Source organism: Drosophila tropicalis, unplaced genomic scaffold (genome assembly GCF_018151085.1).
Source record: "Drosophila tropicalis isolate 14030-0801.00 unplaced genomic scaffold, ASM1815108v1 contig_4, whole genome shotgun sequence".
Classification (NCBI taxonomy): domain Eukaryota; kingdom Metazoa; phylum Arthropoda; class Insecta; order Diptera; family Drosophilidae; genus Drosophila; species Drosophila tropicalis.
The window spans coordinates 2336856-2350759 of NW_027172862.1; the positions used below are offsets into that span (position 1 = coordinate 2336856).

At 35.6% G+C, this 13904-nt stretch overlaps 1 protein-coding gene across 1 annotated transcript; it reads right to left on the reverse strand.

The window, feature by feature from the left end:
* Nucleotides 1–1482: 1482 nt before the first annotated feature.
* On the reverse strand, nt 1483–6577 carry dy (dusky). The gene is made up of 3 exons (XM_068285265.1): nt 6431–6577; nt 3367–3604; nt 1483–3297 (listed from the first exon to the last, which is right to left on the reverse strand). Exons 1-3 carry the CDS (start codon nt 6575–6577, stop codon nt 1622–1624), a joined length of 2061 nt encoding a protein of 686 aa, XP_068141366.1. The 3' UTR covers nt 1483–1621.
* Between the last annotated feature and the right edge of the window lie 7327 nt (nt 6578–13904).

A 13904-nucleotide genomic window follows, 5' to 3' on the forward strand; every position in this document is an offset into this window, starting at 1 on the left:
AATCTGCACGAGATGGACAGAAACCAAGTATGCAGTCAGAATCAGCGTAACCGAATTACTTAAGAACATATCTCAAGTTAACGTCAGCAAAAATCATGTCGTAACAATTAAACCCGTAGCCTCAAAGCATGCAAGCAATTAAAAAAAAATATATCAATGATAGGAAAAATTATGTTTTAGTGTTAGCAATGTGCGTTTGAAATTCTATTCTTGTGGCTTTCAAAATGTAGTTAGTGCTAGGAAAGCGACATTTTACCATAGTGCACAACAGTAAAAAAGAAAAAGGTATAGCCTACTTCCAGGCGTTGTGGCAATTTAATACACTTTCACTAGCATAAGGCACATATTTTCCATTATGCTAAGAAGTATGCTTTTAGTTTATAAATCGCAATCCAATTGAGGATATTATTGCCTATCTTTGAGGATCGAATACCATTATTTGGTTCTCAAATTAATTTAGGTGAAATATTAAATTGGCATTGTGACAAATTTGAAAACATCAAATCAAATGGTGAACAAATAAATTTCTTGCCTAATTTAGACTTTGGGGATTATTTTGTTGTTATTTTTGTTGTTTTGCATTTGTTTATTAATAATTTATTACTCTGCTTACAAGATTACTACAAAAAAACATATATTTATATAAATATTGTCAATTAAAACAAATACATAAATGGACTACAAGATGCACTTACGCTATTGTGTATGTATGTATATAGAAATATGTAATCGAAATGTATTTTTGAAGATTATTTAAAGCGAAGATACATATGTATTTAGGATGATAAAAGATCAAAATGAAGATTGGAAACGAGCTTAGACTAAGTTTTGTTTGTTTGTTTTTCTTCTCTTTTTTTTGTTAAAGCGCTTAAAATATTTAGTGACTAATTGAAGTTGTCCGTATATAAATAAGTATAAATATTTGTATGTATGTATTTTGTTTTGTTTTTTTGTGTGTGTGTGTGTGTGTGTGGGAATAGGGGTTTTGGTAGTATGTATGTATGTATGTTTATATATAAAGTAAGTATAGTATGGTATATAGGCATACATATACATATACATATATATGTATGTATGTGTGTATATGTATGTACGTAGGTCTTGCAGTTGTCTAAATTTATAGTAATTAGATAGTTATAGATTTAGATTGTAGATGAAGACTAACGAGCATTTTGAACTTGTAAGCAGGAGCATGGCTTAGCACCGTCATTTATATGTTTTTTGTTTTTATTATTTTTTATGAAATAGAACCTAGTCTTAAACTAAACAATATATATATATATATATATATATGTATATGTATATATATCGACTGCCACCAAAAGAGGATTGCAGAGGGGGAAGAGAAAACTAAACGAGAGAAACAATTCAAATATAAGTGGGAAATTGAAGAAGGAAAGAAGAAATAACGATCTTGAAGAAAGTTTTTCTAAAGTAATTTAGTTTAGTTTTTGGATTATTGTTTTTGCAGGAAATAATTTTGATTGACAAGGATTGAAGAGGAAAATGTTTTTAGTAAGAGGATGGTGGAGGAGTTGTATTACCCAGTAAACGGAATGAACTAATTTTTATAACTCGCTCGAACAACTCGAGCAACTCGAATTTCCATCCTTGTATCCACTCATGACAACGTTCGTTTCTTGGTGAGCGTCGTGCACTGCACGGCATCCGATGGAGATGGCATCTTGATGACGGGCACACCCGCCAATTGTGGATTCGTATAGGCGACGGCCCGCTCCTTGGCCGTGGCGGCAAACGAGGCAAACGGCCGCAGACGGACATACAGCACGGCCGAGATGAGGCACGATGTCACCAGGATGCCCAGCAGGATAATCAGCGTTATGGCAAAGCCCGGCGTTGTCATACAGATGAGTCCCTCTTCGCGTATTGGGAAGACCATGGTCTGGGGTTGCGTTGAACTGATCGAACCAGCTGCCTGTTGATCGCCAGCCAATTGACTATCGTTACCATTACTGGCCGAATCGATGGCAAATGTTAAGTCACCGGAGGACACCACTTTAATGATTCGATTGAGTCCCACTTGTGGTGGCTCTGTGGCTGAGGCCACAGAACGAGCACGACGCTGAACACGACGCTCATCGCGACGCTTGCCAATGGCACTGGCCACATGATAGGCATCCACATGCAATTGCGGTGGCGGTGGTCCGTATTGGGATTCGGGACCCACTTGCAAATGATGGACATCCTGGAGATTGGTCGGATCATTCGAACATTGTTCGGGACAATGATAACGACAGATTTGTATGGTACACTGGAAATGCACTTCCATTGAATCGGGGAATTTGAAGGCCTGGAAATGGGCGTAGGACAGAACCGAGGCGGAGGCACCAAAGTTCTTGATTTTGGTGAATCGTGACATCAGTTTCGGCCGTGTGACACATCCCCGCTGATCGACCAACTGAATGGGAGCACGTTTACCATCATGGGCCACACAATTCCGTACCAGCATATCGAACTTGGAGTCGTCATCCTTGATGGCCAGCACCATGGTCATTGTTTGACCTATTTTCACTAAGCCGGACACTTCTGAAGCCCACGGGCCTTTGCCCACTTGAATTTGCATCCAGCAGCCGACATTGTCGCCAGCAAAATCGGCCCGTACCACATCGAGCATGTCCACCGGGAACGGACGGAAGGTGACACTCTTCTCGTACTGATCATGCCAAGTGCAGCGCAATTTACGTGCCTGATCCCACACCTCTTGCACCTGAGGATCGTACTGAATGACGATTATGTTCTCGAAATATGTGCCAGCACCGGCTCCGGATCCACCAGCACCACCACCATCATGACCATAGCCCTGGCCATAGTTGTCCGTATTGCCGGCAGTGCCGCACTCATGCAATCCAATATCAAAGCTGGCCGAACTCCGACCCAATCCCGATGGCAAATGGACACAGTTCATATTGCTGTAGTGACCCTTGGAGAAGACAATGCCATTGAAGGGCTTATCGAATTGAACGAACACCTTCATGCCGCTCTTCTCGCACTTGACATCCAGCGAGACAATCTTGGGCATATCCTGTTCGGGTGATGCCCATATCTCATTGTTGCTGGAGGCTCCAACACTCAAATCGGAAACTTGTTGGATCTGTTGTTGACCCTGCTGCTGCTGCTGCTGTTGCTGTTGAAGCGGTGGTGGTGGGGGACGCTGTGGCTGTGACATTTGTGGCGGTGGTGGAGGGCCCTTATAGAACTGAGCCACCAAGGGCGGTGGCGGTCCAAATGGTTGGGCGAAATTCAATGGTATGCCCGGATGTCCTTGATGGACATTGCCTGTACAAAAATGAAATCAAATCCAAATTAATTAGACTCGAGAAAATGTGAATTTAATTCAAAACTTACTTCTGGTAGCCACGCCCACTAGAGGAGCTGGTGGCATATTATGGGTATAGTGCACCTGAACCTTGGGCACCACAGATTGCTGTTGCTGCTCCTGCTCCGACTCAAGGGCCATTTGATCCACCTCATTCTCATGATCAGACATCTCATCGTTGCCAACAACTCCGACGCCAACACCAACTCCAGCGCCGCCGGCAATTGCCTTAACCACCTCAACATCGTCCGCCCAGACCGAGACCAGCTGTAAATGGGTCGCCGCCCCAAAGAGAAAGATGAAACGAAAAGAGATAGAAAAAAAAAACACACACACACACACACAAAGTCGCTTGCATTAATAAGGTGCCAAGTAAACCGCTTTAACCACAGCAACATCAACAACAGCGGCAACTGTCTAGAGAATGCCAAGTGGAATGGGCGCATAGTGGATCGCGGATTGCGGCTCGCGGATGTCGGATGCTACATGCGATGCCAATTGCATAAGGCAAAAAAAAAAAAAACACTCAAACAAACATACAAAAAAGTGTAACAATTTCGCTTTTTCCCCCGTCAATAGCTGCGACCCAAATTGGCTCTAAGATCCGCCTTCGATGAACGGTTTGTAACAATGTCAAGGCTAGAATCAGAGCGACCACAAGAATTTAACCATGTTCTTTCCACTTACATAATCAGCTAACAAAAAAACAACACACACACACAAACAATAATAACCAAGAACTTAACTGGGTCTCTGAAAAGGTCAAAACTATTTTTCGAAACAAACTTCAAGGAATGAGAGAAAGAGAGATAAAGTTGAATGGTCTAGCAAAGTCCTCAATAAACCAAGATAAGGAGATAGACAAAAGAAATCGGGCAACAAATTAGACCCTCTATCGATTTGGTCATAATTCTTATGTTCCAAATGTCCTTTTGATTTTCTAGTCTATCAATAATAAATATTTATCTGACATTCCATAGATGCCAGAGACTTCCTAGAACTTAAGAACAGTTAGTGAGAGAACCTGAGAGTGTATATGTATGTAAGAGCTCTATAAGTGTATGAAAAGTGCGGATAATTTCCTTTATTTATTGGCAAGGGTCATTATCAATGGACAATTTCAATTTCATCGGCGGTTTCTCTCTTTTCATGTTAAGGTTTCTTCCTCAGCGTCTTGGCGGGAGAGCAGGTGGATGTGATTATGGATGTGGATGATGCCCAGATCTGGCAGATTCCCAAATGTAGCTTCACTTCTTTTTTGGCCAAAAATCTGTGCCGCAGCCAAAACAACTTTCACCAGCAAAGTTGCTGGGATGTCGCATAATCAGCGAGACGACAGCGGCAACAGCACCACCAGCAACCGCCAAGACAACGACCAAGACTGCGACGACCACGACGGTGGCATCCTGAGGCTTTAGCATAAGCCTCAGTTTAAGCAATCCTGTTTGGTAGAAAGTGATGTGCCACAAACAAGTTCCGCAAACTAAACCAAACAAATTCTAAAAATACTAACAGCAAGCAGGCATTTAATTTTTTTGCATATACAACTGAGAAGTGAGATGCGACAATTCCCCTTCAAAACTCAAATCAAGGCGGCTAGACGCAGAGACGCCAACATTTCATTTGGAATGATGTGATTATCAAACAAAACCAATGACTACTTGGCTTTGGCTATTAAATTGAATGCATGGAGTTGGCAACGGAAAAACAAGAAAAAGAAAAGTGTTAAGAGATTTCCAATAAGCCCAGGCCACCAAATCGTGAGCGTAATCGCCAGGCAGGACAGGACAGCTGCTAATGCGACAACTAATGATGAGATGAGATGGGATGGGATGGGATGGCATGGAATGGAATGAGCCGAGATGAGATGAGACGAGGCTGCAGCCGGCGCAATGTTAGTCTTGACCTCGACCAATGCTAAGATGTTTGAGAGATGCTGACGGCTCTTTTTCTTTTTTTTTTTTTTTTTTCTTCAGTTTTTTTGGGCTCTGTGTGGCAGGCGCACCAAATCGGGAGAAAGTAAACGAACCTGAAAACAGCATTGCCAGAGAGAACGCGAATGCACTTATGTATATACAGACAAACAAGCATAAAGACTTGTATAGAGTTTACCAACATTTCGTTGCTGGAGGCTCTCTGGCAATGAGGAGTCGCAGCTACAGTCCAAGTGGATGTCGGGGTCAAAGGTGAACACATTTTCGTTTTGTTGTGGCATTTAAGGAAAGCGAAATTTCGATTGCGGTGCAAAATTGTGTCACCACACCATCAGAATACCAAACAAAATACAGAGGAGAGCGAGAGAGAGAGAAAGAGAGGCTAACTTTCTAACGTCATGACTATTTTCTTGATGAAAGAGAAAGGATTGCAAGGAATTTGGGAAAAAGTATTCAATTCACTTCTGGCAAACTATCAACAAACGTCTTCACTTGGATTATCATCAGTTATTACATCATTCAATTAGATAAACCAAAAACCAATGGGAAACACGAATCTAGATACGAACAGGATATAGCTTCAAGATCAAGGCATTCTATATATGGAAACTATCTACAATCTTTAAGATATTTCATATATCCAAAGAAGATACTTATGCCCAACTTTTAGATACATTTTCATACATATATATATATATATATATATATATATATATATATATATATATATATAATCGACAATCGAATCTAAGAAGCCAATTTAATTTTGCTTAAAATCCAATTGCTTTCTTCTAATCAGAATTAGAACCGTTTTGAGAATATCGAACAATCCTAATGAAAGTTTTGGCAAACAATTTGCTAAATGCTAATTTTATTTCTATTTTTTTTTATTTCTTCGTTGCTCATGTATGACCAATCCTAATTGAAATTCAGAGCCATCATCATTATAATCATCTCATGCTCAGGTGAGTATCTATCTTTCACTTCCATGGCCAAGTAGTGATCATTATCAGCTAAATGGCATTATCTACTTTAATTTATAAGCTGCCAATAGATTGCAATTGCAATTGTTGCTGTTGTTGTTGTTGTTGCTTGATTTTAATTATGAAAAATGTGAAAATGTGTAGAGAGAGAGAGAGAGAGAGAGAAAAGCACTCACCTGCAGTGAAAGGAAGATGATAAGCGGCAACCAAATCCTCTTCTTAACACCAACAACAAGATTTTGGCATTGTGATTTTTTTTTAAATTGCTGCCTCTGATGCTGCCGCTGCATTTGTTGTTGTTGTTGCCGCTGTAGATGTTGCATGTTGTTATATGATTTGGAAAACTGAAATAAATATTACAAGTATAATCATTATTATTAGCAAAGCAACAAGAAAGAAAAGACAGTTAATACAAATGGCAGAAGGAACCATAGAAAGTGTTTTTTATATATATAGAGAAAGAAAGTGACGCGTTTTTTTTTTTATTATAATTTCTTAAGTGCTTCATTTATAAACAATTGCACTGTAAATGACAACACTTTTTCCATAAACAAACTAAATTTGATCTTAAAAGTGAGTAAGTCTTCTTAATGACAAAACCCTCAATTAGGTGGCACCACCAGCACCACCGCTTTAGCTTTGGCTCAGGTCACTCAACAAAGGGGCAGAGTGTTAATAGGTTTCTCATAAGTGAAGTGGGTCAACAAATATGAGCCACAACAACACCAAAAACAAAAACAAGACTTAAGCCAACTGGCAGAATGCAGCAGCCACAGATATGTGGCTACAATGTGTGGCTAAGAGTGAGAGTGAGATAAATGCAAAAAAAAGAACGAGAGGGCTAGACAAAACAAAACATTTCAACTAATAAACCTTTTAATATAATTTTAATGTCTAAAAAGTTATAAATGTTAATTTTTGCAAACCAAAACGAAAAACCAATATTTACATACTTGAAAAAATGGTTTAAACTTTTAATATTTGTGAGAATTTTTTAGTATTTCAAGTTTGAAGCCTAAAGACTTCAGAAAGTTTTCATTAAGGTTCATTTCTGCAAGTTGACTCTTAATTTTTCCAAGAATTAGTCTATATTTAGTTGATTCTCATGATCTAAACAAGGATCTACAATGTCTATAATGGCAATGGCAACAGGCTTACCTTCGCTTTTGAACCAATTCCTTCGATCTTTGTTTGTAATTCCAATTTTGATGAAATGCTGACAAACAGGATGCGTTTTCGAGTTGCAACTTTCGAAAAAAGAAATAGTTACAGTTACTACTGTTTGTTGCCGCTGCTGCTGCTGCCGCAGTTGCTGGTGTAGCTGATGTTGCTGCTGTTGCTACCTGTGCGGCAGTTGTGAAACTCCGCTAATTGCACACGCTGCACGTTGATTAAATGAAACGAATGTGTCACAAATAACAACCAAAAACAAACAAGCAACAAAAAAAAAAGGAAGAAATTGTCGTATAAAGGGCGCACTTGCTGCACACATACACACACTCACAAGAAAAAAAGAAGAACAAAAAATATATATATGTATTTATTTGTAACTTCACTTGCAGCTTTCTTGATTCTGCTGATTTAATCCTTTGGTTCAGTTTGTTTGTTTGTTGTTTTGTTTTTTGTTATGCTTCGGATTTCATATATTTTGGTAAGATAACAAACCGATTGCAGGTTGCAAGTCGATGTTAAGAAAAGAAGTGTAGAAGTCGCACACACACGCCAGGCTGGCCGGGAGATGAGATTGCAAACGCGTCTAGTCCGCGCCGTGGATAAGCGCAGAATGGTGCATACACCTGCTTTCTCGTAGCGGAACACTTCGCATGCGCGGCGTCGGCGACGACAACAGCAACAGCAACAGCAGCAGCCGCCGCCACGAGGCAAACCGGCGCAGGCGCTGGCAGCGAAATTTCTTCTTTTCATTGACAGCAGCAGCCAAAGCCACAATACGAACAACAACAACAGCAACAGCAACACGAAGAAGTGAGACACTGAGGCAGTCGGCCAAGTCCAAGTCCAAGTACGACTACCAACAACAACAACCACAATCCACAATGCCGGCTTACTGTGCACAGTGGCAACATGCCAAAGATAAAAAGATGGAGTCAGATATAAGATATAAGATATAAGATATAAGATATAAGATATAAGATATAAGATATAAGATATAAGATATAAGATATAAGATATAAGATATAAGATATAAGATATAAGATATAAGATATAAGATATAAGATATAAGATATAAGATATAAGATATAAGATATAAGATATAAGATATAAGATATAAGATATAAGATATAAGATATAAGATATAAGATATAAGATATAAGATATAAGATATAAGATATAAGATATAAGATATAAGATATAAGATATAAGATATAAGATATAAGATATAAGATATAAGATATAAGATATAAGATATAAGATATAAGATATAAGATATAAGATATAAGATATAAGATATAAGATATAAGATATAAGATATAAGATATAAGATATAAGATATAAGATATAAGATATAAGATATAAGATATAAGATATAAGATATAAGATATAAGATATAAGATATAAGATATAAGATATAAGATATAAGATATAAGATATAAGATATAAGATATAAGATATAAGATATAAGATATAAGATATAAGATATAAGATATAAGATATAAGATATAAGATATAAGATATAAGATATAAGATATAAGATATAAGATATAAGATATAAGATATAAGATATAAGATATAAGATATAAGATATAAGATATAAGATATAAGATATAAGATATAAGATATAAGATATAAGATATAAGATATAAGAAATAAGAAATAAGATATAAGATATAAGATATAAGATATAAGATATAAGATATAAGATATAAGATATAAGATATAAGAAATAAGAAATAAGATATAAGATATAAGATATAAGATATAAGATATAAGATATAAGATATAAGATATAAGATATAAGATATAAGATATAAGATATAAGATATAAGATATAAGATATAAGATATAAGATATAAGATATAAGATATAAGATATAAGATATAAGATATAAGATATAAGATATAAGATATAAGATATAAGATATAAGATATAAGATATAAGATATAAGATATAAGATATAAGATATAAGATATAAGATATAAGATATAAGATATAAGATATAAGATATAAGATATAAGATATAAGATATAAGATATAAGATATAAGATATAAGATATAAGATATAAGATATAAGATATAAGATATAAGATATAAGATATAAGATATAAGATATAAGATATAAGATATAAGATATAAGATATAAGATATAAGATATAAGATATAAGATATAAGATATAAGATATAAGATATAAGATATAAGATATAAGATATAAGATATAAGATATAAGATATAAGATATAAGATATAAGATATAAGATATAAGATATAAGATATAAGATATAAGATATAAGATATAAGATATAAGATATAAGATATAAGATATAAGAAATAAGAAATAAGATATAAGATATAAGATATAAGATATAAGATATAAGATATAAGATATAAGATATAAGATATAAGATATAAGATATAAGATATAAGATATAAGATATAAGATATAAGATATAAGATATAAGATATAAGATATAAGATATAAGATATAAGATATAAGATATAAGATATAAGATATAAGATATAAGATATAAGATATAAGATATAAGATATAAGATATAAGATATAAGATATAAGATATAAGATATAAGATATAAGATATAAGATATAAGATATAAGATATAAGATATAAGATATAAGATATAAGATATAAGATATAAGATATAAGATATAAGATATAAGATATAAGATATAAGATATAAGATATAAGATATAAGATATAAGATATAAGATATAAGATATAAGATATAAGATATAAGATATAAGATATAAGATATAAGATATAAGATATAAGATATAAGATATAAGATATAAGATATAAGATATAAGATATAAGATATAAGATATAAGATATAAGATATAAGATATAAGATATAAGATATAAGATATAAGATATAAGATATAAGATATAAGATATAAGATATAAGATATAAGATATAAGATATAAGATATAAGATATAAGATATAAGATATAAGATATAAGATATAAGATATAAGATATAAGATATAAGATATAAGATATAAGATATAAGATATAAGATATAAGATATAAGATATAAGATATAAGATATAAGATATAAGATATAAGATATAAGATATAAGATATAAGATATAATATATAAGATATAAGATATAAGATATAAGATATAAGATATAAGATATAAGATATAAGATATAAGATATAAGATATAAGATATAAGATATAAGATATAAGATATAAGATATAAGATATAAGATATAAGATATAAGATATAAGATATAAGATATAAGATATAAGATATAAGATATAAGATATAAGATATAAGATATAAGATATAAGATATAAGACATAAGATTTGACAACCTAAGCGACTCATTTGGAATCACAGTGCCTTGCCTCTTCTGCCGCTGTTGCATGCGACGTTGCCGACTTCGTCGTCGTCGTTGCCGGAGTTGTCAGTCGGTCGGTTTCCCCAAGTCTTCTGTTTGTTTATACTGGGCAGCAACTTTCAGTTGCAGTTGCAATAGGTTCCAGGCAGACGACAATTTTTGCTTGGACAAGTCCCCTAACTGTTTGCACTTTCTATTCCCCTTCCCCTTTTCATTCGCCATCCAGTGCATATTAGTATTGGGCATCAGGTTGTTGCATCCCTCCATCATCATCATCATCATCATCATCGTCGGCCTCAGGTAGCATCTTCAATGCATTGCACTGCTCCACCCATGCTCCAAATGTAAGTAATCAGGTTCAAGCATTGAGAGATGGGCGTAGGCGCCCTTTGATTGCCCGCCGTGTTGCATGGTGGAATACGGGCAGGGAGGGCGGCGAACGGTGACTTTCATGGGGCGGTTGTATCTTTATTCATGCAGTCGCTGTAATGTTTAGTCGCCTGTTCCACTTTTCCATAAAATATTTTTGCCAAGTGCCGCATTTGGCATTAACGACAACAGCCACAACAACAATAAGATCACAGAAGACACGTCGACATCTGCCCCACTACTGCACCACTCTTACACCACTGCACTTGCTCTCATTGCACTACAGGATGAGCCATTGACAACCTGCTATATCTGTGCACAGTGACCCACGACTACAAGCAATGAACTGTGATTACTAACTTCCAAATATTTAAGTTATTTGAGAGAAAACAAGTTTTTGGGAATAAACCGACAAAAGCAAATGATTACTTAATAAAATATTTTGAAAAGTTAACCACATACTTAGGTGAACTTAACTGATATAAGTCATTAATTTCATAAACAGATCTTTAGGAATAAGTAGAGAAAAGTCACCGAAACCACGAAGAATTCAAGTGCCAATTGGAAGATAGTCGAATAATCGGTTTGAAATTTAGGATTACTAAGAACTTGAAATTTCAACAGGATAATTTGGTATTTTTTTAATGATTATCCATGATTATGCCTTTTGGATATCGAGTATTATGGTATCTAATTCTCATTTAATTGTTTCATTATTCGACACACAAACAAGGAAATTGTTGAAACATTTCTTAAATGCCTTTCCATTGTGTGTTCTTTATTGAGATTTCATTTTGATTCCACTTCGCAGTGGTTTTGTGTTCAAAACGAATCGGTTTGTATCAGAGATTCCTGTTTCCTAAATATGACCAAAAAGACTTGTTTTGAAATTGGAGTAATTTCGTCGCGACTGCAGGAAAAAAAAAGAAAGAAAGAAAGAAACAGGCTAAGACCGATAAAGTTGTGGCTGCTTGCCACAGTTGGTTCCGCCTGAAAGTGGACATGGCCATGGCCATGGCCCCATCGTCATCGTCATCATCATCATCGTCATCATCGTTGTTGTTGTTGGTGTTGGCGGCGATATTGCCATCGTCTATTCGATGTACATTAAGTAACACACGGCTCGCGCGCTTGGTGGATGCGTTGTCGCGCCACAAAGTCTGCCACTTGGTCAATTATACGCTAGTTTGCATGATCATTGCTTGTCAGGCACAATGCAATACGAATTTGATTTAAACCAAAGTCAACAAAATTAAGATGCCACAGAAACTAGTAAAAGATAGAAGACTAAAGGAGGTATGTCTTCCTCATGTAAGCATGTGTGGGCAAGGGCTCTTTTTAGTTCCCACCGAAACGCCACACGCATCTTAAGTGCTGCCAACACCAAAAGCAACACCAGTAACAACAACAACAACAACGTCGACCACGACGCACTTAACTGAGAGATGTCTTATTAAAAGTATCTTGTTACTTTCACCGAGCGCCAACTTGAATTGCGCTTCAATTTCACACATACACACACACACACACACACACACACACACTCACTCACTCATAAGTAGCAAGATGGAATGGCAAAATGGGAAGTGAGGGAAGGAAGCAACGAGGCATCAGCGGCATCGATATCAAATTTGACCAAATTTGGTCTTGGCAAAAAGGAAGATCTTCCGATCCCCATTGCTTATGTAGGTACAGCCAAATATGATAAGCTAAATATATACAAAAGTAGTCAACAACTCGTTGATACCCTGTACTACATAAGTTCAAGGACTCATTGATAATAATTTACATTAGTAGTCTAATCCCTTGAAGAAAGTAACATAAAGAAAGTAAACAAAAAGAAAGTGAAATTCTTAAAAGAGAACATCAATTATCTGATATAGTAAGGTCAACCACGGATTAGCTATATGGCAGGACGTGAACTGAACTAAAAAATAAAGATAATTCTTTACAAATCTTTAACTTTACCACTTTATTTATGTAACTATCTTTGCTAATCAGTAATTATGTCAGTTTCTGACCGATTTTCTTTCATGCACTAACTTGAACTACTTAAACTTGCTATGCTTTTTGGTTACTACAGGCCTCGATCTGGCTTAATCTGGCAGTGAGTAAGGGCAACTCAAATACGCCTATTCTACTCTATACTGGGTTAAAATGTACCTACATAAATATGCAGATATATATAAAACTGTATTATTTATTAATAACTAAAGACTTGGAGTCCCTTTCAAGACGATCATTTTAACGTTGATCTTGTCATTTGACTTGAATTTCTGTTCGGCTATAAGCCTCTGAAGGATATCGTTTACGAAACGATGAAAAAACTTCTTGGGATGGAATACCTGATCTATGTGTTATCTATTAACTTCACTCAAACATTTTGACACGTCTTATCATTATCAACCGATTCGAATTCTTTGGCATTGTACGGATGATGAACCACAGGACAATAGATTATAGGATAACTAAGAAAAAAAAACTACATACAACGATATATTTTGCGTCGAAATGGAGCAAACCATTTTGTCTTTTTCCATCTGTTATTCTCATTAATCTGAGCCATCAGGGGAGACCTCTTACTTCGATGGGTTTCGATTGCAGTCAAGTGTATTGGCTACGTGATCATTTTGCGACATTTTCAGTTTGCAGCAGGCGCTATACAAATGCCGATGATTTATGTGGTCAAGTTGACGATAGCTTCATTTGCATGTCACACACACACACACTCGCACACATGTA